This window comes from Ascidiella aspersa, chromosome 7 (assembly GCF_963924565.1).
Source record: "Ascidiella aspersa chromosome 7, kaAscAspe10.2, whole genome shotgun sequence".
Lineage (NCBI taxonomy): Eukaryota > Metazoa > Chordata > Ascidiacea > Phlebobranchia > Ascidiidae > Ascidiella > Ascidiella aspersa.
Window position 1 is genome coordinate 27,899,436 of NC_139453.1, and position 26,302 is coordinate 27,925,737.

The 26,302-nt window shown below is 36.6% G+C and overlaps 1 protein-coding gene across 2 annotated transcripts in view; it reads right to left on the minus strand.

Annotated features, from left to right (window-relative positions):
* LOC146138781 (uncharacterized) overlaps positions 1–7,930 on the minus strand; it is a 28,069-nt gene extending 20,139 nt beyond the window's left edge. For both annotated transcript variants that reach the window (XM_083393675.1, XM_083393674.1), the window contains exons 1-5: positions 7,755–7,930; positions 3,418–3,469; positions 1,995–2,104; positions 1,456–1,632; positions 673–789 (exon numbers count right to left, since the gene is read on the minus strand). In XM_083393675.1, the coding sequence (XP_083249801.1) occupies positions 673–789; positions 1,456–1,632; positions 1,995–2,104; positions 3,418–3,469; positions 7,755–7,815 (517 nt within the window). In that variant the 5' untranslated portion in view covers positions 7,816–7,930. The remainder of the gene's footprint in view (positions 1–672; positions 790–1,455; positions 1,633–1,994; positions 2,105–3,417; positions 3,470–7,754) is intronic.
* Between the last annotated feature and the right edge of the window lie 18,372 nt (positions 7,931–26,302).

The following is a 26,302-nucleotide window of genomic DNA, read 5'->3' on the forward strand; positions in this document are numbered from 1 at the left end:
GAATGCACTCACCATTCCCACGTACACCAACAATTACTGCGCCGAAGGGACGCTAGCGAAATACCAACGCGTGCACAAATCGTGCATGCTGCAGGGGAGTAGACTCATAAAGTGCGATACATGTACTAAATTGATAGGATGGTCGAACTCCATGACAGGATTTAGTAGGAATATTAAAACCCATTATAGAAGTAGGAACCATTTTAAAAGTTCCGTATATCTCTCTTCATTTGAAAATTTAAATGAATGAAGGACCAATAACAATAATTAGCTAAAATCTTTATATGGTATTCAACAAGTTGCCAGAAGCCCAATGTTGTTGGGACTGTAGACTGTTTTAACATGGTTTGAACTTTAATGCCTTATAAGAAGTATTGGGTAATTCTGTCTTTGTAGGCCACAAATTTGTCTTGTTTTGGATGTGGTAAGCTTTGGTTACAGTGTCAATCAACAAAAATAGGAGAATAAATATACAATACGTATCCGAATTAGTTAATGCATTTGTAGGTTCTATTTCATTTTAGTGCCAAACAAGTTATTTCCACACATTCAAACAGTTTGGTAAGTTTTCAGTGCACTCGGTACTTTCTCACGAACCCCTTGGCCAATTGCCAAGTAAGGCATAAGTAGCGAAATCAAAGGTACAACAAATAGCCCAACTTAGGTACGTACCACTGCACACTTTGCACGTGATCGGGCAGTTGGTTCTTATCACGTTGCTTGTGCAGTCGGCCGCTCGCGCTTCACAGATGTTCGGATACAGCTCTTTGCACGAAATCTCGCCTGGATCTGCAAAGATGACGTCATATCGTGTTAATTAGGTGACGTCATGTTGAAACGCAGTGATGAGAGATTCTCACAATTGCTTGGTCAACAAATTATATTCAAGGACTAATTTGATTTAAGTAGTTTTTCAATACTATCATAAATTTTAAAACTTTTTTAATGTAATAATAATACTGTATCCTGTTTGGAAATATTCTGTTATTAACATACGATTTTGGTGGTTGGGAGATATTTTTGAGTTTATTTATATATGTTGATTATAGGTGACGTAACGTTCTAACGCAGCGATTCGCAGACTGTGCATTGAGAGAATCTCCGGTATGTAGTGAAACGCTTTTTTTTCAAAAATAACATCTTTGTGTTACTAATGGACATTCAATCAAACGTTTTTAGGATGTAATAAGGTCCACTACAGTTTGTCTTGCATAGTTATTTATATTTGCTTTGTATAACCATCATTAAGTTAATCAAGTTGGAAAAATTATGTTTTATCTTAAAAGTTATTCGGCCCGGGATGATCAGACCTTACAGTTATCCTACTCTTTATAAGAAAAGTATGGTGACCCCTGCACTAGAAAACTAAATAAGCTATTTACCTAATTCTACTTATTTACCTATTACATTGGCGTGTATTGATGGCTAACATGTCTTCAGCCTAATAATCCTTACCTCTCTTGCAGGCCGGCTGTGTTGGGCATCGCTTTACCTCCTTATTCTTGCTTTTGCATAGCTGTGTAGGAGCTGGCCTGCCGTCGCTGTATTGACAGAATCGCTCTCGCGTTAGTTCGCCCCTTCCGCAGGTTTTCGAGCAACTGCTCCAAGAACCCCACTCGGCGTACTTTGGGGCTGTGGGTTAAATAAGAAAAAATAAGAAAAAAATACCCTGGCTACGCCTCTGCCTAGTAGTTAGGGGTTTTAGTTAGACGTAGAATAAGCATTGAGATTAAAACGGAGTAGGAAATATTTTGCGAACGTGTCGAATAAAACCTAAGATCATAGCTGGAGGTTGTAGTTAGACGTAGAAGGAATATCAAAACGGTTACAGAAGTAATATGTGCGTTTGTAATCATTTTGATAGTTCTTTTCCGATATCTCATGTTGTGCCAAATTTGGTCAACAGTAAATAATAATTAGACAACAACAACTACGATACAATTAAAAGTTTAACGTTACTGATCATGCTTTTCACTGAATGCTGCTTTTCATACCTTTGCCTTCTTGAAAGTAGCAGTTTGGAATGTCTTCTGGCGACTTGTCATTGTAGCAGCAATTCAGGCGCTCGCAATCTTCTTGCGAGACGTCCCTTGCGCACTCGACCCTGAAGGAAATGAGATCGTCTTTAAATCATATGTTTGGATGCTTTTAGTTATATGCAGTAGAAATAGGCTATCAAAGCTTTAACAGAAGTAGGTAGCATTTCGCCAACGTTTTAAGTAAATCTTAAGCTAGTCGCTGCAGGTTTTAGTGAGACGTAGTGTGAATATCAAAGCCCATACAGAAGTGGGAAGCATTTTATAAACGTTTTGAATAAATCTCAAGTTAATGGCTGGAGGTTGTAGTTAGGATGTCAAAGCCCATACTGAAGTAGGTAGCAATTTTAAAGTAATTAGATGTAAAAAATAAATAGAGATATTTTAAACGTTCATACTGCTACCTGCTTGTGCATGTGCTTTGATAATACTACTAAAATGTTCTTAATTTTAGCCTAAATTGTCTCCCTCACTTTAATGCCTGTACTAAAAAATGCTATTTAAAATAATATTTTCGTCAGATTTCACTGAACATTCAACTTGAAAAATATGTGTTGTTCGTGTCTGAAATTAGTGCCACACATTGTACAACGCGGTAACACTTTAATATTTTAACACAACCCTTGCTACTAACTAAACGATGACCTAAATTGATCAAATCATTTGATTACCTTATGAGTAGTATTCTCACTTTAACTTAAAAATAGTATTCTATCAACACAGTTGCCATTCTAGATTTTTGTAATCTAGATTTAGATGTTTTGGTTTGAATCTAGATGTAGGATTATACAATCTAGATGTTAGATGTTTTTTTAGATTATTATAAAAAAATATTGTGTAATCTAAATTAGTGACAGATTCGCTATTGACGATAAATATTTCAGTAATTTCAAAAGTTTTTTTTCTGCAAATTGAAAAAAAAATAATGAGATATAAAATCGAAATTTCAGTAACTCGTCATGCTCAGTAAAATGTTTTATAAAGCAGAAATCTTAAATGTAAAGCATCAAGCAAGTCCCTTTATGCAACTTTATACGGCATTAAGCCAACGCCTCAGGCGTTGATTCAGCTTTTAATGTTGATTTTTTGTCCAAAAGTATTAAATATTTTCAAAAATCATCTTTAGATTATTTTTTAGATTTCTGCATAAAAATCTAGATGTTTTTAGATTATTTTTTTGGTAAATCTAGATGATTACTGTGAGAAAAAATGGCAACTATATGTCTATCAATAGCTTCGTCAACACAAGAGAAACACTTCCCTGCCGTGTATTCGGTTTAAAAACTATGTCAAAAGGCTTAAAGGGTTAACAATAGGCTGAAGGCAATTCATTTCTACCTTATTTATTTTCAAGCTAATCAATGAAAAAATAGGATCTCACCTTGCTCCGAATAGGATTATACATGAAGGGTTGGTTTGGGATTGTACCAGGTCTGAAAAGTAGAAATATAGTTTAGTTTTGCTTGGTACAAAGCTAAAAGCAGGCCAACATTAAGTTTTACCTAAGCTTTGAGAACTTCAAAAAAAATTACTACGTCGTGTAATTAAAGGGCTGAGTTTGTTGTTATTATCGAGCTTGTAATAAAACACCTTTAACATCAGACTACCCCGCTGTAATTATCTATGAAGACCCGAAAAGAAATGAAGTTTTAAACCTGTTTCTTTATGTTAGGCGTGCAATAAAACGGCTTAGCCATTACGATTCCTAGTTGGGTATATATTTTAAAAATTCTAAAAGCATTGGCGGTAGGTTTCTGTCTGAAACACTGGCAATCTGCTTTGTTGTACGTTTAATAAACGTAAGACACCGTGCTGGCGCTCTATTTTTGTTTTTAGTTTACTTTTGTTACCATCTGAGCAGGCTCAGCTACAGTAAGGCAAACGCGTAGACATTAAGAAACATTGCCTGCTGTATGCTGATCATTTGAACCTGTATTTCGGCCCTTAGCTTTACGTGCACTCCTACTGGTGCAATTCGAGTTACAATTCGATTAACACACGTATAAATTCACCGCTCCAGTAAAACCAAGCCTACAATTAGACGGTGTTAACTAAGCGTGATGTTTCCTTCGACACGTGGTATAATAACAGCGGCAATTTGCTGTAATTGGCCGAATCCTTCCATTTCGTTCACCCAGATCATAGTAGTACTCCGTGGTTTGCCAGGCCTAAATGCTAGCGTTTTTTATTAGATCTGTTTTAAGTAGGCTTTCCTGTACGGGTCGCCGTATTGCTGTTTAAGTTTTGACCCTATATTTCCAACGATGGGTGTGGCATAAAAAGATTAAGGGGTCCCTATTTGGCATCCTTGTGCTTAAATTTTCTTAAGTAACGTTGGGGGTCTTAAAGGTAATAGTTTGTACTTGGTTTTGTCGCAATTATAATGAGACTTATCTAGAGTATACTAGAGGTGCGATTTAATGATGGATTATTTCTAATCTTGACATAACAACAATTACTGGTATGACGCATGTAAAGAAGAATTGAAATTATTTGGTGCGTGGAAACAAAAGCTACACCTGGTTTAAAAATGGAAACTTACCACAGGCTTAAGCGAAGTCCTTTTTCATTGTAAAGAGGAGAAAGATACTAAATATTTTATTACAAGAGCTGCTTTTATTTTAAGTAAGGTTATCTCAAAAGAAAACAAAAATATTTTCCATGTTAAAAAGGTAATACTAAAATTAAGTACAAAATGACTTGGTAGTGGTGTGTCAGGAATTTCACAAAACTCCACCACACCAGGTTTATAAATTTCCTCTAAAATAAAGTCCTAACGAAGCCGAATTAAGTCACAGCATTTGAAAAACGAAGCGACCTTGTGTGTTTATTGCGGCCATGTAATCGATCTTCGTCTCTAGTCTTCTAACGTGGACATATCGCTCGCGTTTTTCGAATTGCGTTCAATTGATTCCACGCCTTCTATGACGTCATATTCGCGTGTTGTTACTTGATACGACAGGCTATCGACGTTGTTTATTGCCCAATAAAATAAGTTGCGCAAAATCTCACTTGAAAACATGATCACCCGTGTGACTTTCGCACGTGTGTTGTGTGGAATTTTCTCACGGCGGTTAGCGACGTTGTTTTATGGCCCGCTGTAATACCCGTTCTGCAGTCTACACTGTATGTAAGCTATTATGCTGTTCATCCTAAAGTATAGGAATAGTTATTTTGACGTTTCACTGAATCAGTAGGTCTGAAGTTGTTAATAAATTATGTAAACCTTTCTATTAATTTACTTATTCACTTAACCATATTTAGTTATCAATATCCATAGCCTCCCATAGATAGCACTGTGTTATTGTTCCAATAAAACAATGGACATTGTTGATGCTACAATTGTTGGTGATTGTTGTTAAACTGCCCATGTTATACGTTTATGCGTTAAATCCACAAGCGAGGGCCAAAACCAGTTACAACATAACCTATGCAATACAATTTACAAAGCTACAATTAAAGCCAGGAAAGCAAATTAGGCGAATGTTGGTAGCCTATTGTGTGCAACCCTTCAAAAAATTACGCTAAAAAAAAGAATATAGTGGCTCCTAGCCGCATATTGAAGGTATTTTCTAAATTTGCAAGTTAATTTTGAAGAATTGATTTATTAACAATGCGACATTTGTATTGCACAAATGTTTCTAATGTGGTGACACCATATGTCTTCTTTTAAGAGGATTTGTCCTATTTTCTAAATAAAAGTGAATGTTCCTCCGAGAATACTGAAAATTCCCAACTGTTTTTTTTTTGGATTTTGCGTTTCGGACTATTTTTTAAGAGAGCTGGTCAATTTTTATATCAATGTTTCTTATTGAAAAAAGCTACGCCACTAAATTGTCGTGATCTAAATCTGGCGAAAAAAATGCATGATTGTTTTTGGTAATTTTACTGCATATCTATAACGCTATTTGCACATCATTAAAGGCCTATAAAAATGAAACATCTGGTGTAAGCGGATTTCGATTATTTATATGTTGCCTTGTGTTGACAATTCTATATGTATTTGCAAATGTAAAACTCTTATGCATTTTGTATTATCCGGCAAAGAAATTGTCCTCTTTTTGGACGACGAAACACCGTTAGTCCTGCTCTAATTTCGATCTTCATAAACGCGCCAATGTTTTCAAATTTCGACAGCCAGCCCGTAAATAATCATCTTTTGTTCAAGACTTGAATACAACGCGTCAAACCGCTCGGATTTTTGCGTGACCTGGCCGGCAGCGTTTGATAGAACGACGAACGCGATCTTGCAAAATGCGATCTTTGCAAAATTTGCCTTTATTACGTGGCTTTTAATTTGCGGTCACCTCTGCTCAGATTTAAATCGTAACGGCATCACGTTGTTTAACACTGTTTACAATATCTTTGCCTTTTTTGCCGGCGGCGTCCAAAATTGAAAATCGATTCGCAACCGTGTTTGTAAGTTTCCCGCACGTTTGTAAGTTTTCCTGTCTTCCCGCCAATGCTTTAAAACTAATATTACACTAAAGTATTTCAGCTAAATTTGATAATAAATTTTGTCTTATTTTAAGTTCTAAAGTTGGTACCTTTCACTTTTTTTATTTGCGTAAACTTCCCTAATTTGCATCGTTCTAATTAAGAATATATTCCTTGCCTAATTTTGGGAAAAACCGTTTAAAAATTAGTCAGGCTACTAAATGTTTCGCCAACTATTAGATTTAGCCGTATCCATAACAATATTATAAAACCATTTTCCAAACGCATGTATTTGCTATTTTTTAACTTGACATGTAACAATTTTTTTTTATCTCTTACGTGTTTTTTTGTTTTAATGAATTAAGTTAGCAAGTAACTATAGCTACAGAACACCAAAGCCAATTGTACAAAAGTATCGACACTTAGTGCGGCCAGTCACACAAAACAAATACTACCTATACATTATTCGTTCCATTTACGATCAAATAATTAATTTAAAAACAAATATACTTCCAAATTGTCGGTACCCGCAATTGACATGTCAATTTTTGACTTGCCAAAACGTATGTCTCCATTTGATAATTTCACCCCGCTCCTTTTCAACGGATTTAGTAAAATATTCATATGCCGTACGAAATATGGATTCTCTTAAGCGGCTAAACGTACTAGACACTATCTCTTAAGCGGCTAAACGTAGACACTTAAGATGTTTTTAAAAACCGAATCAGCTTTTGAAATTTTCTCCAATGCAAACTTAATGCCAATCATTAACATTATAAGACTTACGTTTATAATCCTGTACAATTTTGTTTAGCTCATTTCAGTCCTACTCCGTTTTTTAAGATGTTTTAAACTTTTAAAGGAACGAAACGACCTCTGAAATTATCCCAATGGTCTTTTCAAAAGATGGCCTACTTCTAAAACCGAAGCAGATCATTAGCATTTAGTCTTTTTAATTGATTCTTACCGATTTCTTAGCGGTAACTTATAAACGCATAACTGTTATTAACAGGCATAAAATTAATCAAAAAAAGACAATTTGGTAATATAATTACAAGAAGAACTTAAATATGTATTCCGCATATTCGTTATTTGTTTATTAGTTCCACAAAGTAAAGCGACCAGAATTTCCCAAATTATTTGCTTCCAAAAAGTATGTGGTTCGCCTTTATTTTAGGGTAGCAAGAGTTTTACTGGTTTACCGTATGCAATGTAGTGTATGGTTCACCTTTAGTTTAAAGCTCCTTTCAAGCAAAATATTGTTTTTGTTTATTAACTTACCAATTTGCAGCGTGACGCAAAGAGCGCTCATCAAGAGAGCGGCGATCTTCAGAAGTCCCATGATGCTTTCTCGTCTTCAGTCTTCAGTTCACTGGAAACAACAAGAAATCCAAGCCAAAGGACCAAAAACTGCAACTTGCTATTTCCCGAAAACCCGACGTTCAATTCAATGCAGCGCCAAGAGCTTCTGACCAGCGAGATAAGCGACAAGCGACTAGTGTTTCCTCTCGCCAGTCAAATCGTTGCTTTTGCCCCTAGGGCGTTCCACTCAGTGTTGGGACGGAGTTTGAGATTCGCGCAAATCTTTTTTAATACTTTTCTTTCTTTCCCGGCGGATTTGGTGATAAGAGATTGGAGATCGAAATCATTGGCCGTCGGCTTTTTGACTGTCGTTTGATTGTCGTTTAATCGTCGTTTTTGCTTGTATGCGTTGGCTTATGGGCCTTAATAAAACCACGTATTTCCCCGATAGTACCGTATCGGGCGTCCGTACCCGATACAAAAAAAAGTATCGGAAATTTTCAGTGTGGTATCGATGCCGATCCTAAACCGAATTAATGTGTTCAACCCATTGAATTAATATGTTCAACCCATTCTTTGAACATTAACATATGGCGTTCTATTAAAAGGTAAAATCTCTTAAAATACCAGAAAAATTTGAAGATGCTTCCTAACGGTAAAGTGAACTTGGCTTAAAAACCTAAAAGATATAACATTTTCACGTTTCAATTTTATTAGTTTCAACATAGTTATGACGTCATTTAGTATTAGATCAGACGACATACGTTTTGCCCCAAAAATGTTTATAACGAAAATTGTGATACTCCAATTAAATTAAGTAGGCTAAGCACTTGCGATGTCGGTAGCTGCTAGAAATGTCCTATTGAAGCAAAGTTTATTTCAAAATAATCCATAAACGTTATAAGATTAAAGAAACATGCCAGTGCTAGATGTACATCCACTTAGTAGGATACCAAATAGTTTGTTACCTAATGTAAGATTAAAATTTCGGTGAATGTATAAAAATGAAATTTAAGTAGGCTAAGTATCATTTGGCGATTTGCGCCCTTGATGTGTGTTTCTTGTGAAATTATTAAGTCCATGATAGGAAGTCAAGTCTAAGTAATTTGTGTAAATTAAGTGCACATAAGTCAGTCATTGCAACACTGGTTTCTTGTATCGCTGCCTTGGATCATTTAACTGTTTGAATTCTTTCAATTTGCTTGAACGTATAGTTGTTTGGGCGCCTCGGGCCTTTCCTGGAAAAAACTTCTCTTTGTTTAACAATATTGCAACGCTGGAAAACGTAACATTACTTAAATTGCTTGTCAAAAGTTTTTGAAGAAAAAACTCAGAATGACAGCTTTGGTCTAACTTCTGCACTAACTTGTTTGGACAGCCCCTACTTCTTTTTTTTTTTGATAAATTTGATCATGTCTCTGTCAAAGCAGGAACTCAACATTATGCCTGGAAGCAATAGCTTATTTTATTGCCTTGTATGAATTTTGGAAGTTTGAAACTATGTCTCAAACTGTACGTGTTCAATATAACTACGTTAAAGCAACAACAAATTGAGCAATGATACATTTTACTAATAATTTGTATCTTTCTAAAAATGTTAGAAAGGGCATAAATAAAGAAAGGAATTATTAAATGTACTGAAGTTTAAAATTATGTTTTGAATCGTTAGTGTTAAATATAATTACGTGAAAATAACAATAAATTGAGCAATGACACATTTTACGACTAATTTTTATCTTGCTAAACATGTTAGAAAGGGCATAAATAAAGAAAGGAATTATTATTATACCCCTTGGGGGTCCGTGAACTAGTTCTAGGGGGGGTCCATGAATGTCTAATTGAAACATTAGTGTATATTTAAGCAGTACGGTAATCCATTCATTTAAAGAAAATAATTTATTTAAAAATAAAAAGGTTTTGAACTAAATGTATTTAGACTCCATTTCACTTTCACATTTTTGGACCAAAATCAGCAAGTTGGTGAAGTCTATTTGTACTGTGACGTCTTTTGTTTGGCCTTCAGTGGTCCACGCGAGATGAAAGAAATTTTAGGGGTCCAAGTTTAAGAACTCTGATTTGAACGAAAATATTTAGCCATGACTTGGTTATATTTCTGTAGTCGGAAATTGTCCAACATTTTATCACCTCAGGCAAGAACGTTGCCTCCTACATTAGATCGAACCTGAAATATGAGCTGCGAAACGCCTTTTCAAAAGTTCTTCACAGGTTTATACTTCAATGTTGCTCGAAAATTGTGTATTTTCGTCACCGTTCAAAATGAAGGATTTCTATTGTTTAAGTGCATTAAAATAACTTAAACGACCCCAAAGATATAGACTACTTGGCGTAACCCCCCCTGGGATTAACAACTCACAAAGCCATTTCTTCTCGCAAATTTTTTTTAATGTGCCGGCCTATTCAAGTTTTAATGTTAATATTTTGGGCGCGTTTGCAAAAAGTAACAGAATTTTTTTAATGTTTTGCACTCCCAGTGATATGCTCAGAATATTATGTTTTATTTATATGGGTGAAAGTTTGCAAAATACTTAAATACGTTTTTTTTTTGTTTTTTTTAAGAAAATCGTATTTTTTCTTTTTTTTTTGTTATAATATTAGAAAAGGTTGCGAAAAATATTTTTAGGAAAAATTAATTTGACACTTTTGTTTACATTCTAGGTTAATTGGACAGCAGTTCAAAGATTTTTACTTTTAACCAAAAAATTGGTTTCGCTCTATTGGATACCCAAATTAATTAATGAATACCCAAATTAATTAATTGATTGAAATTCGACAAAAGTAGCAAACATTTTTGGGGGTTATCTTTAGTCCCTTCATATTGATAATATTTCGAGATTTTTACTAAAAATTGGAAGTAGGACAGATTTAATAGATAAAAATCGCTCTTCTGGTGTAAGCGAAGTATAAACTGACGTTTCGGCAGCAGTTTCCAGCTGACCTCATCGTGGTTAAGAAGAAATGTCGGTTTATTACAGTGATTCTCAACCGGGGTGCCGCGGCGCCCTGGTGTGCCATTTGTAATGCTCAAGGGTGACGATATAGGAATTTTATTTTTTTTCTGCATTGGTAAGCTTCTTGATACAACTATTTGTGTACGATTAGAGACTATTATACCAAATGACATTTCCCTACATGTTTTAAGTTGATTGTATTCTTCCAGTCTCATTTATAATAACATATTGACATTTCAGTAAAATACTCAACGAAAATTCCAGTCAAGTGCCGCAAATCTATTGATTATTTTTGAGGGGTGACGTAAGCCATAAAAGGTTGAGAATCACTGGTTTATACCTTCGTTTATACCAGGGGTTCTTGACCTTTTTGGCATGTTTCACCCTTTTAGCAAAGACGAATATCAGATTTACCCTCAATATATAAAATGGTTCCCAGACATGACGTGACAATAAAGTAACTAAGAGATAAAAGTATCAATTAACGAAGCATATAACGTTACCGACACTAGACCATAAAAAATCAAAAGGCAACTGGGCTAGCTTCGAATTAGCAGTTAATCTGAGCTAGGAAAGTAGGAAACTAGGAAAGTACCAATAGCTTGCAAAATTTTCTGTCCCGCCAATTCTGATGTGGATATTTTGATTGATAGCTCATTTACCCCCTAAAACGAGGAAATTTACCCCCAGGGGTAAATTAACCCAGGTTAAGAAAGGCTGGTTTACACCATAAGAGCTATTTCTATCTATTGATAAGTTGCCCGGTGTAGCTAACTCTATTTTTGTATAGGAGCGATTTGTTCGCCATTTTCAAATGAACCCTTTGTTTCCGTCCCGCGTCGAAAAACCAACAAAAACAATCCTCTCTGTGACGTAAGAAAAAGAAGCGTCGCTCTCGAATCCCATTTTACGCCGCGTCGCTCGATTGTTTACGTCACAGTGGTGTGCACAATGGACCGGGCGCCGCGGGCAGAGCTGTGCAGTGAACGTTCGGTTCCGGCGACGTTCCGCGCGTCGATTGCGCCATCACACGCTTGTTTACGTCACAATGCGACGCGATTTACGAGCGGGCCGCGTGGCCGCCTGTCACATGCATCATGTCGCCGGACGCGAGAAAGTAAACCGATCGCTTCTCTTCGGCGGGAAAAAGTGCCTCGGGCGCCCGCCGAACGAGGTTGTAGTTTCCTGATGTCTGCGCAGTTCTGCTTCAACACTTAGGCAAGTAATTTTTTAACTCAGTGTTTCTTAACCTTTTGTGGGTTACGGCACCCCTCGAAAATAATAAATAGATTGCGGCACCCCTACAAGATTTTTCAGTAGGTAAATCACTAAAATGTCACTATAAACGGAACTGGAACAACACACATCAACTCTACACAACGTAGGAAGTTATAAATGGATTTATTCCACCCTGATCTTACACAAAAAGATGTAAGAGTTGGGCAAAAATTAGATTCTCAAATATCTCCCGGCACCCTTGGTTATTAGAAATGACACCCAAGGGTGCCGCGGCACCCCGGTTGAGAACCACTGCTCTAACTGTTTGCCGCAAAAATACAACGCTTTGCGATAAAGTAAACTCAATAGTTTGCCTCAAAATCCACCTTAAAGAAAGTTGTATGGTTTTTATACCTTATCGGTAAAAAAACAAAACTAAGCCTATTGTATTTATTGCAACGAAGCTCTTGTTATACCGCCTTATCGAGTTTTTGTGTACACGGGTTCAACGGCTGTAAAAAGTTGTAAAGGCGTCGTTAAAACATATATATTATTTATTGATGTTTATGAACCAATGTCTGAAACACATTTGAAGAAAAATTAAAACTTTTTGAAAACTTACTCAGCAAAAAAAATATTTCGCACTTTCCTGTGACGGAGCAACACCATTTAAAACAGTCCTCGCCCAGTTTTGTGGAATGGATTGTACAATTGCAAAAATCAATTAACGGGCGCCTCAAAAACTTTTGTTTACAGGAGTATAAGATTCCATTTTTAACCCAGTCATTTTCTGTCGAACCTGCAGATGGCCGACAGAGTTTTCAAACCGCTTATAGAAACACAATGAGCGCTCTACGAAAGTTTCAAATTACCCATTATCTCTTTCAGTACTTCACTTGTTTAATCTTTGAACGAACCTTACGGTCTTTCGCTGTCTCCTGGGAATGTCAAATATTGCTAAACGTTTTGATTTCGACCATTTTTTTGTTTTTTGATGTTCCAAATAAAATCATCTATCTATCTGTCTTTGTATATGGCCGTATTTGTCGAATTCTAAATAGAGGAATCAGGTGGCACTGTATAAAGACAAATTGTATTGGATTTTCGACAAGCTTCGGACAAACAATCAGAAAGCGCATGAATGGACATAAAAGTGACATAAGGCATGGACATATGGAGAAACCTGTTGGCGAACATTTTAACCAAGGATCGAACAGTATAAAGGATCTTAGAGTTTCGGTGATCAAAAAAGTAAGGGGCGGCGCCCAAGCAAGGTTCACAGTCGAACAAAACATAATTAAACATTTCGATGCCGCCAATGTTGGGCTCAATCGAGATTTAGGCTTTATGTCACACTACACCTCATAGCACGCTTTACCACACCCAGCGTACCTTGAAGCGCAGGCCTCGTGGCATAATTGTTTTTGCGTCAGTAACACGCTTTTGCGAGCATGTGCCTGTGGATATCTTAGACGTCACCATTCTTATCGCCTTTTACTTGCGCTTGCGCTCTTACGTGCATTTCAATTATTTTCATTTACACTTTGACCTGACGAAGCACGGTTGTTCGAAAGCTTGTCGAGAATGAAATACAATTTGTCTTTATACAGTGCCACCTGATTCCTCACTTGTTTAAGTTACCTTAGGAAGTTAAGTTTGAGACTCTTGTTTTAAATAAGTGTTTCTCAACTCATAGGTCTCTACCAAAAATTAGGTTGCCGTTTAATTTGGTTTGCTCGCCGATTCCAATAGTTCACTTGGCTAGAATTTTTTAGATCGGTTCTGAGCAAGATTTTTCTCAAAATTTGAGAAAACCATGGGTGAATAGCAAAAACGTGGCTCATTTTAAATAAATCCAATTTATTTATGCTATACTTGTCTTATGTGATTTTGTAAACCAACAGCTTATTTAACTGCGTAAACGTTTTTCCTTAAGTGTCCACTGTTCCTCCGTTAAACGCTATTTCAACAGGAAGTCGATATAATTCAAGGATGTGGTTTCTCGCGATCGCACCTTACACTGTAGCCCCCGGCATTGTGACGTAACACGCGAACGCGCCGTCTCCCAAGTCGCGTATTGTTATTACCCACGGATGGCTCAGTTACATGACAATGCAACGCTGTATGGTAATTGTAGCGGTTTATTCCCGGTCGACTTTGTAGATGTTCTAACCACAACATTAAATCCGATGGTTTCTATTAAACCAGGGCTGCTGACTTTTATGACTTTGGAATATGTTTTTAGTTGAAGAAGCTAATAGCCAAATAACATTAACTAAAAAAAGTAACATAAACTGAAAAATGTTACTTACTTTATATTATATATAACTATTAAAACTAGTAAACTCGTCCGAAAAGGAGCATTTCCTCAAAGAAAAACGTAAAACATAGTAAGCAAGTTGTTTTACGTGCAAAAATGGAGATAAAGCTCAATTTTATAAGTTAATAAGTAATAAAAACACTTAATTTAAACCAGGGCTGCGGAGTCGGACTCAGGACTCGAGGAATCGACTTGTTTTTGCTGGAGTCGGACTCAGCGCTCGATTAAGACCTTGTAAAACTACCGTAATAAAAGTCCGACATGCGCAGGCGCAGTACCGAATTTTAAAACTGATATGGCCGCCAATTGGAAATTATAAAGGTGGAAAATTTTCCAAGTATTGTGAGTGAATGAATTATACGACACCCCTACAAGTGAATTGCTGAATATCCGTGTTATTTTAGTTACGTAAATTGGTGAAATACAGGCTGTAGAGTCAGGGCCGGACTGGGATTCAACGAAATCGCACATTTGATCGGAGTCGAAGTCGGGTTTATTTTTTTGGCCGGAGTCGGACTAGGGTTAATTATAACCGACTCCGCAGCCCTGAATTAAACCCAAGTAATTTGACATAATGATTTAAGTACTTGTGAAATAATTTATGCAATTACCTAAGTTAAGTGAATTTATTTAAAAAAAGTAACTTAAGTGCACTTAATAATTCAAACTATGATTACAACACTCACACATATACACAGTCAGAAAATTACCTTTTTAATCTCGGATTTTTCCTAACAAAAAAGATTTGTGCCAACTAAATGTCATCCGATCTTGTACTTCAACGGTGTAGTGTAGGGGTTCCTAAACTGGGGTCCATGGACCCCTTGTGGGTCCGTTAACTAATTTTGGGGGTCCATGAAGGCCAATTTTGGGGGTCCATGAAGGTAAAATATTGGTGTATAGTTAGGAAGAAGTAAATTCTTAAAAGAAAAGTGATTAATTAGAACCAAATCGTTTTAGCCTTGAACGCATTTAGATTCCAATTTACTTAAATAATCAGCATATTTCTGAAAGTCTATTTTTTACTGTGACATTAAATTATGACGTAATTCCAAAAAAATCTTCCCTACCGTGGTCCCCCTGCGTCAACCGGTGTGCACGCTGCACCAAAATATGCATAGGATGCACCACTACGAAAAGGTATACAAGGGTGCAAACTTTTAATGAACCATTATTATTTGAAGTTTGTTTAAATGCTGTATTTTGTCTCAAATTTGTTTAAATGCTGTTTTATGACATGCAATGGAACTCGCAAGCAGCCTGCTGTCATATTCAAACTGTAACCGACAGTGTATAAAACTTCGGCAGCTCCGCTCGGTTTAATTGACATGATGATATTGATATGCATAATAATTTTTCATATCGCTTTTTACCTCAGTTTACCTTTCAAGTAAACAGCGTGCATGAGTTCGCCACAGCAACTTTAAGAGTTCACCAAATCAAAAAAGGTTGAAGAGCACTGGTGTAATGCATTCCGTTTTAGTACCAATATCGCTTTAGATGTGTTTTTAAGCTCCCAATAGCTACATCCGTCCTGTCAACCTCTTCCGTCTCTGCGTGACTGATCTTCTGACCAGCGACATTTTACGCTGCTCCGTGATTATTTGTCTTTCTCCCGGATTGCTTTTCTAGTCTGTTTACAGACATCACATCTTTGCGGAAAGCGTGGGCGAAGATTAGGGGTCTACCTGGAAATAAACCCAGTTTTCTGCGAACTCTACAGGTATTAATAGCAAATCGTTGCTACACGAAGTCACGTGTATCTTAACCTTTGCTACTAACCTGACGCTTTTTAGCTTTGCTGTTAACTTGACGCTTTTTTCAAGCTGTGATATTATATCAGCGAAAAAATTATTTTGTTGTTTTAATGAATGAAAAAAGGCCGCTGGAAATTTTTCGTCAAACAATAATAAGCTTATAAAAAGCAATATGAAAAATTATTATGCATATCAATATCATCATGTCAATTAAACCGAGCGGAGCTGCCGAAGTTTTATACACTGTTTGTGAGAGTTCGATTTTGGCTGCAGGCTGCTTGTGAGTACCATTGCATGTAATAAAACAGCATTTAAACAAACTTCAAATAATAATGGGTCAATAAAAGTTTGCACCCTTGTATACCTTTTCGTAGTGGTGCATCCTATGCATATTTTGGTGCACCGTGCACACCGGTTGACGAGCACTACATTTTTTAAACGACGTCATAATTTAATGTCACAAAATGTTCCTTTTCGGACGAGTTTACTAGTTTTAATAGTTATATATAAATCTTAAAGTAAGTAACATTTTTCAGTTTATCTAACGGTTTTTCTGTGAATAGTCAAAATATTCGATAAATCCGACATTTCGCAGTTTACAAATGTACTTGCCATACCTCATGCCACCATCATCAGTGTAAAAACGCTTTCTAGTCTGTGCTCTTACTGGGCAGAACAATTCTTTTAATTTTAAAATACACTGTATTTGTAGTAATTTTAATGAACTGGACAGATGCATTTTATGTTGCAAATCTGTGTGACTTTGAAACACAATACAATGATTGCCTTAGAAAATTTTTCATACCATAATAAAAAATACGCTATCTAGTCTCGGCGCTTTCCACTCAGATCCACTCTCTGTGCACAAAAAACGGCATATTTTTGACTTGGGGACAAAATACACTGGTTTTCTTAGTATTTTATTCAAAATACCTAATCAACGATGTTTGATAGATTTTCGTTGTTAAACGTAACGGCAATACTTCATGCCATTATCAGTGTAAAAATTCAAGTGGGATATTGCCAAAACAGCAAAATGTCGATTTTATCAAATAATATGGCTTTATTATTTCCACTGAATTCTTTTACAGCTTTTACAGGTATGGTTCAGATTAAATTTTGTCCGAAGCTTTATAGAAAAAGTAGACATCGTAGAAGTTCCATGACGTAGAGCTGTGGTATGTTGATGCATATAATAGGTTTACGAGTCTGCACCCTTAGGGGCCTTTGATTGGGGTACAAAAAAAATAGTGTGACGTCATCGTTTTAGCTCTCTGTGGCTATCTACTGCTATCTGGCGGTTAAAAAACTTCAAAACAGAATTTCTTCATATTATTTTCACAATTTGCCAGTTAACTTAAATATTCGCTTTTTATTGTGACTGTAATCATTTCTTGAACCGGTAACATGTTATAACGCATTTTTCTGACACGTCGTTTCACGATTATTACTCAATATCGGATCCTAAAATTCGAATCCAAATTGTAATTCTGGCGATTTTGTCGAATGAGTGAAACCGATAAAAGTTGTTCGTTTTATCGCGTAAAGTTATGCCTAGCCACACATACGCGAGTGGCAAGATTAACGCCGCCTATCTCTATGGTGTAACAATTACTGTGCCACTTCGTGGAGACTGTAGCCTTATAATGTAGCGTTCGTGTTTTTTTCGGGTGACAAATTACTTGCCGATAACCTTTGCCTAATTACCGAGGATCCACCAAATGCTGTTGGGCGAGCAACTAATGTGTATTGTGCCAGGTGCAAAGATTTCGCCATTTTTTGAATGGCGTTAAGTTACATTCGATCGCAGAACGTGTAGATTGCGCTATACAGGGTTACTCATGGTCAACTTTAGCCCATATTCAGCGTTGTGTCAATATAAACCTTTGTTATTATCGAGTGCATGCCAAGAATAGAATCAAGGATCGACGTGAAAACGTCAGACGTTATAAAACACAGACGAATCACAGAGGCTCGTTAAGATTAAACAAGCAATTGCTGCCAAATCTTTCTCCTTACATGTGCAATGAAAGCTTATGATAACAAAAGTGATGGCTCCAGTTTTTGGTGTCTATCCGAGATTTGAGGCCTACCCACTACTCAGAAAGAAGGCCGTCTTAATGCGCGTTAAGTCGAAATGATACCTATGTTTGAGAAGCTGGACTTTCTGTTCTGGTGTGCAGTTAAACAAAGTCCAGAAATCGGCGTATGTAATGACATTCTCTTGGCGAACTAAAAAACAGAGCCGAATATAAAAATAACGTGGCGAAGCACAAAAACAAGCTTTGCAGTGACAAACTATAAGTAAATTTAAAGCAAAATGACTGATTTGTTAAATTATTAGAAACCAAGGGCATTTATTCGTTAGACTTCGTTTAATGGCTGTATTTTGTTATTAACGTGAGTAGTAAAACAAGTAAAAACACATTAAATACAATGCTAATTTTTTATAAGCAGGGGGGCACTTTGAGAGTTTATCGGATTGAGAGCCACTGTTAACAACACATAATACTGTCGGAATAACACCTCAATGCCCGCAATTAGATCTAGACCGTAGAGAGGGGGCATGTGACAATTACGCACCGCTATACAGCAATAAAGAACTAAGATAGTTAACCTATTAAAGATTACTAAGGTGCGTGAGGTACGAGATTACAGCAGGTACTTTGAATATTGTCAACTTATCATGATCACTTCAATGTTCATTATTGTAGTGTTTCTTCATTATAATGACTTACCCTTGTTTAGGGTTAGTTAGGACAGGGGTCGGCAACTTTTTTGCACTACGGACCAGTTTTAAACTGAAACTTTGTGGCGGACCGGCCTTAAAATACAACAAATGTTCAGTTATGGATATTAATACCACTTTTTTCAACGACTTATTAAAATGCATACGTTGTTTTAGAAAACTTTCCTGCCTGAACATCAAAATAATCTATCTTTTATTATTGGACATTGTAACATTGTTTTCATGATTTTATTCTATTGCACTTTAGGGTAAGCACGCTTGAACATCAAGGGAACAAGATATTTTAGCCAATTTTTCGATACATTGTACTTACGAGGTGTTAGATTGGTAAATAAAAAATGTATTTTTGGATGTTGTGAACGTTCTATGTAACTCTTATGGCCACAGAACACTATTGATTTGAACCTCACGACAACTACTAAATGTGATTTTTTATCATACAAAATCAACCATGGACTATATATTCAAATTGAAACCAAACTTGATGTGTTTTCAATATAAAAATACATTTACTTGTTTTTGACTTTTTTCGGCTTTTTACGTACAGTTTGGGTTTATATAAAAAAATTAATCTAGAAACCCTGCTAATTGTCACATGCCCCCTCTCTACGTTTTAGATCTAATTGCGGCCATTGAGGTGTTATTTCGACAGTATTATGTGTTGTTAACAGTGGCTCTCAACCCGATAAACTCTCAAAGTGCCCCCCCTGCTTATAAAAAAATTAGCATTGTATTTAATGTGTTTTTACTTGTTTTACTACTCCTGTTAATGACAAAATACAGCCATTAAACGAAGTCTAACGAATAAATGCACTTGGTTTCTAATAATTTAACAAATCAGTAATTTTGCTTTAAATTTACTTATAGTCTGTCACTGCAAAGCTTGTTTTTGTACTTCGCCACGTTATTTTTATATTCGGCTCTGTTTTTTAGTTCGCCAAGCGAATGTCATTACATACGCCGATTTCTGAACTTTGTTTAATTGCACACCAGAACAGAAAGTCCAGCTTCTCAAACATAGGTATCATTTCGACTTAACGCGCATTAAGACGGCCTTCTTTCTGAGTAGTGGGTAGGCCTCAAATCTCGGATAGACACCAAAAACTGGAGCCATCACTTTTGTTATCATAAGCTTTCATTGCACATGTAAGGAGGAAGATTTGGCAGCAATTGCTTGTTTAATCTTAACGAGCCTCTGTGATTCGTCTGTGTTTCATAACGTCTGACGTTTTCACGCCGATCCTTGATTCTATTCTTGGCATGCACTCGATAATAACAAAGGTTTATATTGACACAACGCTGAATATGGGCTAAAGTTGACCATGGGTAACCCTGTATAGCGCAATCTACACGTTCTGCGATCGAATGTAACTTCACGCCCTTCAAAAAATTGCGAAATCTCTGCACCTGACATTACACATTAGTTGCTCGCCCAACAGCATTTGGTGGATCCTTAGTAATTAGGCAAAGGTTATCGGCAAGTAATTTGTCACCCGAAAAAAACACTAACGCTACATTATAAGGCTACAGTCTACACGAAGCGGCACAGTAATTGTTACACCATAGAGATAGGCGGCGTTAATCTTGCCACTCGCGCATGTTTGCATAGCTAACTTTCCGCGATAAAACGAACAACTTTAATCGGTTTCACTCATTCGACAAAATCGTCAGAATTACAATTTGGATTCGAATTTTAGGATCCGATATTGTGAAAATTATATGAAGGAATTCTGTTTTGAGTTTTTCAACCGCTAGATAGGAGTAGATACCCCAATCAAAGGCCCCTAAGGGTGCAGACTCATAAACCTATTATATGCATCAACATACCACAGCTCTACGTCATGAAACTTCTACGATGTCTACATTTTCTATAAAGCTTCGGACATAGTCTGAGCCATACCTGTAAAAGGACTCAGTGGAAATAATAAAGCCATATTATTTGATAAAATCGACATTTTGCTGTTTCGGCAATATCCCACTTGAATTTTTACACTGATAATGGCATAAGGTATTGCCGTTACGTTTAAAAACAACGAAAATTTTCGAACATCGTTGATTAGGTATTTTGATTAACATACTAAGAAAACCAGTGTATTATGTCCCCAAGTCAAAAATATGGCGTTTTTTGTGCAACAGAGAGTGCATCTGCCTGGAAAGCGCCGAGACTAGATAGCGTTTTTTATTATGGTATGAAAGATTTTCTAAGACAATCATTGTATTGTGTTGCAAAGTCACACAGATTTGCGACATAAAATGCATCTGTCCAGTTCATTAAAATTACTACAAAAACAGTGTATTTTAAAGTCAAAAGACTTGCATCTGCAACAGAGAGTGCATCTGCCTAGAAAGAGCACAGAATAGAAAGCGTTTTTCCACTGATGATAACATGAGGTATAGCAAGTACATTTGTAAACGGCGAAATGTCGGATTTATCGAATATTTTGACTACCGGTATTCAAAATAAAACCGTTAGACAAACATACTTGCAACAGAGGGCATCTGCCTCGCTCATTAAATTGCTAAAGAAACACTACTCGGAAGTCAAAAGACTTGTTCACCACAGAGAGTGCCATTTGAAAAGCACAGATTAGAAACATTTTTATCGAATATTTTGACCATTCAAAGAAAATCCGTCTATTTACTTGCAACAGAAAGTACATCTGCCCAGTTCATTAAAATTACTAAATATACAGTGTATTTTAAAATCAAGAAGGCTGGTTTTGCAACAGATAATGCATCTGCCCAGTTAGAGCACAGGCTAGAAACATTTTTATCAAATATTTTGACAATTCAAATAAAATCCGTGTATTGTGTTCCAAAGTTACACAGACTTGCAACAGAGAGTGCATTTGTCCAGATAGACTGGAGACCAGATAGCGTTTTTCCACTGATTATGGCATAAGATATTGCGAAAACATTTTGTGAACGGCGAAATGTCGATTTTATCAAATATTTTGACTTTTCAAAGTCAACCCGACTTGCAACAAAATGCATCTGCCCCGTTCATTGAAATTACTAAAAAAACAGTGCAATTTAAACAGTTTCGCCCCACACAGAGTGCATTTGCCCAGAAACAGCACAGGCTAGAGAGCGTCTACTAGGAGCGAAGCCTCGTTATCAACTGTGTGACCTCGGGTCAAATTTGTCCGACACTTCTCACCCTGTCTAGAGCACGGCTGATTAAAAACTGATTATTTGTCAATTTATGCGGCGTCGCAGCTCGCGCAGGGGCCATATGGCGCGGCCCGAAATCAATCGACTTCTGTTATTTCAGAGACTAAGGCACGTCGTTGTTGAGAATGTGAAGGTTTCGTTTCTGTGAAAGTAAAAAAATGCACTGAACAGGGTTAGCAAAAGTTATTTTTTAGTGTTTCAGGGACAAGATTCCGTTTGAAATGATCTAAATTTGGGCAGGATATTAAAGGTTTTATAAAAGAATTCGTTGCTGTGTAAAGTGAAGGTTTTAAACTAGAGTTTCTTCAGAATATTTTGACACTTTTAGCCGTTTTGTAACCCTCAAGTAGTGCTTAATATTCCGAAGCATGTTGGAAAACGCTATGAAGCGGTCTGTTTATACTGGCAAAGGGCGATAAAACACATCAGTGGTATGGGCAGGGGGTTTTGATTTGGTAGGAGCGGAACTATTTCATCTTGCTAATTTTCTGCAGTATAGTTACACAAGTAAATTATGCTTTGATGGACTAGTGCAGCGTTTCTTAACCGGTACGCCGCGGCGCACTGGTGCGCCATGGAAGGCTGCTAGGTGCGCCGCGAGCGAAATGAAAAACCATGTCGAAATAAGTTCAAAATTAATCGGAATAAGACTTTAATGGACAAAATAACGTTTTTAGTCTCAAAGGCTGGAAGTCCCTTGATATGCAACTATAAACCCATATAATAAAAAATGCTGGCAATTTAAGAGAGATATCGGTAAATCTCAAAAATTTCGCGCTCGCTTCTCTTGTAAGGTGCGCCGCCACCTTTTCATACGTCTCTAGGTGCGCCCCCAAGTAAAAAAGGTTAAGAAACACTGGACTAGTGTGTTATATTTAAGAAACCGTTGCGCTTCTTCAAAGCTCCAAAAATTATCGGCTGCTGTGAAAAAAGCTAAGCGATCTTATAAGTTGCCATAAACAAGCGACGACAATTGTTAACCTGGTTTTATCATAGGGTCGAAAAAAGGCTTAAAACTCTGAGTTGAAAAAGGCAGCCGTTCTCCCTTGGAAGTGTGAAAATCGCGCGGTTCGCGTTTTCTTGAGTCGCAGTAAGCTTCAAAGGAATGAGGGCCATTTTCGCAAGGTGATAATCTGTACAGGAGAAATACAATGCTAGAATACTTTCAATACAGGCCCAAATTTCGAATCGTTTTATTAAAATTCAAAGCGTTATTTGTTTCAAAAAGGGCCTATAGTTGTTGATATAGCCAACATTTGTTGTCCGATGTATGAAGTGGTTATGTACAATGTGCCTGTTGAACTAACATTGGTTTAGGAAGGCAAACAGTATTCGAAAAAGACGAGCCGAGAGGTTACCGCATTTCGACATTTTGCAGTTGATTTCCATGCATGTAAAATGAGTTTTCTTTTGAAGTATTTAATACTCTGAGGTTAAGTTAATAAAACATTTTTATTATGAATAATTTTGTTGTTTATATTGGGATCTTAGCCTGTTCCAACACTGCTAGTTGTTGTGTATATTCTGTTCATATCGTAAGTTCCAAATAGAATCACAAAGGTTTTTCGAATGAAATCGTTTAAGATCTCTTTTATACCCTGTGAGGTTCTATTTGTTTCATTGCGGACTGAGGTTAATGCCGAACTTTTACCATTGGTTTAGAAATAAGGCACAACAGTATTCGAAAAAGTCACTAAAGAGTAAAGCGCTTCTCGAAATTTTGCAGTTTATTTTGTGTTTGCAAAATGATTTTATGATTGAAGTATTCGACATGAATTTTGCTTTATATCGAGCTAGTGACACAGTCTAAAGGGCTTTTTTTAACAGGCGCTCAAAGTAAGAGGCATAGTTTATGCATTTTGTAACTTAACAAGGAATGCTTATTTTTTGCAAAAACCTGATTTCCAACCAACTTTCAAAGCGTTGTTTTTTTCTACTTAATTTCTGGGTCGGTTAGGTTCCAACAGTTGTTATCACAGATTGATCGATTCGAGCGCTATCTCTAGCAGCTGAATACGACGCGAAAGAAATGACGTGTGGCCTGTTTCATGAGATAGCGATCGATGTATACCCTGTGCAAAACATTAATATCCCAGCTGAAAAAATTGCAACTGACAACTCATTTGAAGTCTGTGACCCATTTGCGGAAGTTGAACATGTCGAATCCTTATTTGTTTTGTGTGTGTTGTTTATCGTAACCCACCAGTTCTTTCCTGACTTAGAATAAGTTCGCATTGTTATCTCCAGTTTGTCCATGTATTTCTTCAGTTTGTTGGAGTATATGTCAGTCTTTGCAATTCTGAACGGTCCGGAACGGCGTAACTTGTGACGTTATTTCAGCGTATCGTTAAAAAAAGTATTTTTCATCGATTTGGGAAAAATATTACCTTTTAACCCCTGAAATAGACACTTCATGGCCAAAGTTATATGGTTTCAATGTCGTGCTTTGATCTACACACCTATACAACGTGTTAACAGATACGTCTGATTAGATTTATCGCACTTAACATTTTTTTGCAACGGTTCCGCCATGTTTGGTCCGTGGTATGATTTATGTTTCTATGTCCGTTTACAATAATTCAAAGCAGCAAACCGTTATGTGTGCCATTTGTTAGCAGTTTAAGACAGTTCAGAAAGACGTTAAAATCAAGGTAGCGTCTGGTTTGTTTATTAATGTTATATTTTTTGATTTGAGAATTGAAATTTATATGTAAGCTTATATTGGGATAGAAAGGCAATGTTGAAACGTTTCTAATGCACTTTTGTTAACACCTAATACTAATTCGAAACGTTGTGAACGTAACACACTTGTTTTGAAATTAGGGACTTAATTTTAAGGCTACTTTTTGGGGAATCCCCTTATCATTTAAGGATGCAAAAATTTTGGGGACCTCGATATCTGGCAAACAACAAACGCTAGTTCAAGCTTACATTTTTGTTGATTTCTATGGGAGAAATACTGTCATTCAAACGCTATACTAGTTATAATCGTTTGGTTTTGTAAACGACAAACAAAATAATTGTATTTTTATTACATGCCAATAAACACCTTTTTTAATATTAAATAAACCAGCATGACATAATACGAACAATTCTTGGATTATGTTTTTTGTTAATTGCAAAACAAATATGAATTATAAATGTCTAAAATCGACAAAAGCAAACAAAAAGTGACCCGATCAAATTCCAAAGGCCAAATATTTAGACATTTATTTGCACATCGCACGTCGACATTTAGCAGACAACACATAAAGCAAGTGTCAAACTAATGTCATTCCGCAGTCATATTTCACACAAGCATCCTGTTTGAGGTGCTTTACAGAAGCGAAACGGTTCTCAAACTTTCCCAACTGTGTCTTGGAAATGGAATATAGCGTATAAATTGATAAAGCAACTCTGGATATTTTTTTATAAAATAGCTGTGGTTTCCTAATGTTTCTTAGTGGTCACTAAAGCTAAGCCTTAAGAAATCACACACAAGCACAAGCACAAGCACACACTCATATGCACAAACATACAAACACATACACCACACACACACACACCCCACACACACACACGCACAACAAATAAACAAACACGCACACGCACACGCACACACACATATATATGCACACACACAAACACACACAAACAAACACACATCACACACAAAAGCACATACACAAGCACACAAACAAGCACACAAACAAGCACAAACACAAGCACAAACACAAGCACAAACACGCATATTCCCAGCGCGTCGCTATGCGAACCAACAATTAATTATTGATGTGCATCTCACGCGCCGGCCTTGTGACGTAACAGATAAGGGCCACTGCTCCCCCTGTTGCTATTTTGCTCCCCTCGTTGCCCTAAAACGGTCCGATCGATTGTAATAAGAGAAAGGTAGGCGTTAACGACGATAAAGTGACGCTTAATGGACGTTAACTGACATCCATAGCTGCTCGTTGCTTCGCAACTTGTTCGCACTTTTTAGCGCCTAGTTTTGCTGCGAAAATGTTGGAACAAATCGACAAAATGTTGCACGCCTATTTTGCATTTGAAGATGGAACTGGCTAAGATAATAAATCTAATTGTTTTTAGCGGTACGAGGGTCCTTTTAAAATGAAGTATCTTACATCCCTACTTTTGACTATGAGATCTGGCTCGATCATAAAAATTCTCACAACAACCCTGAAAAAATAGAAATTTAATATCTACTTACTTTTTAGCAGGATTGTAAACAAGTTGTGTTTATCCAAAAGACTTAAGTCAAGTCAAGTCGAGCCATTTAGACAAAATACTTAATCCAAGTCATTTTATTTGAAAACAGTGACTTTAGCACACTTTAGTCAAGC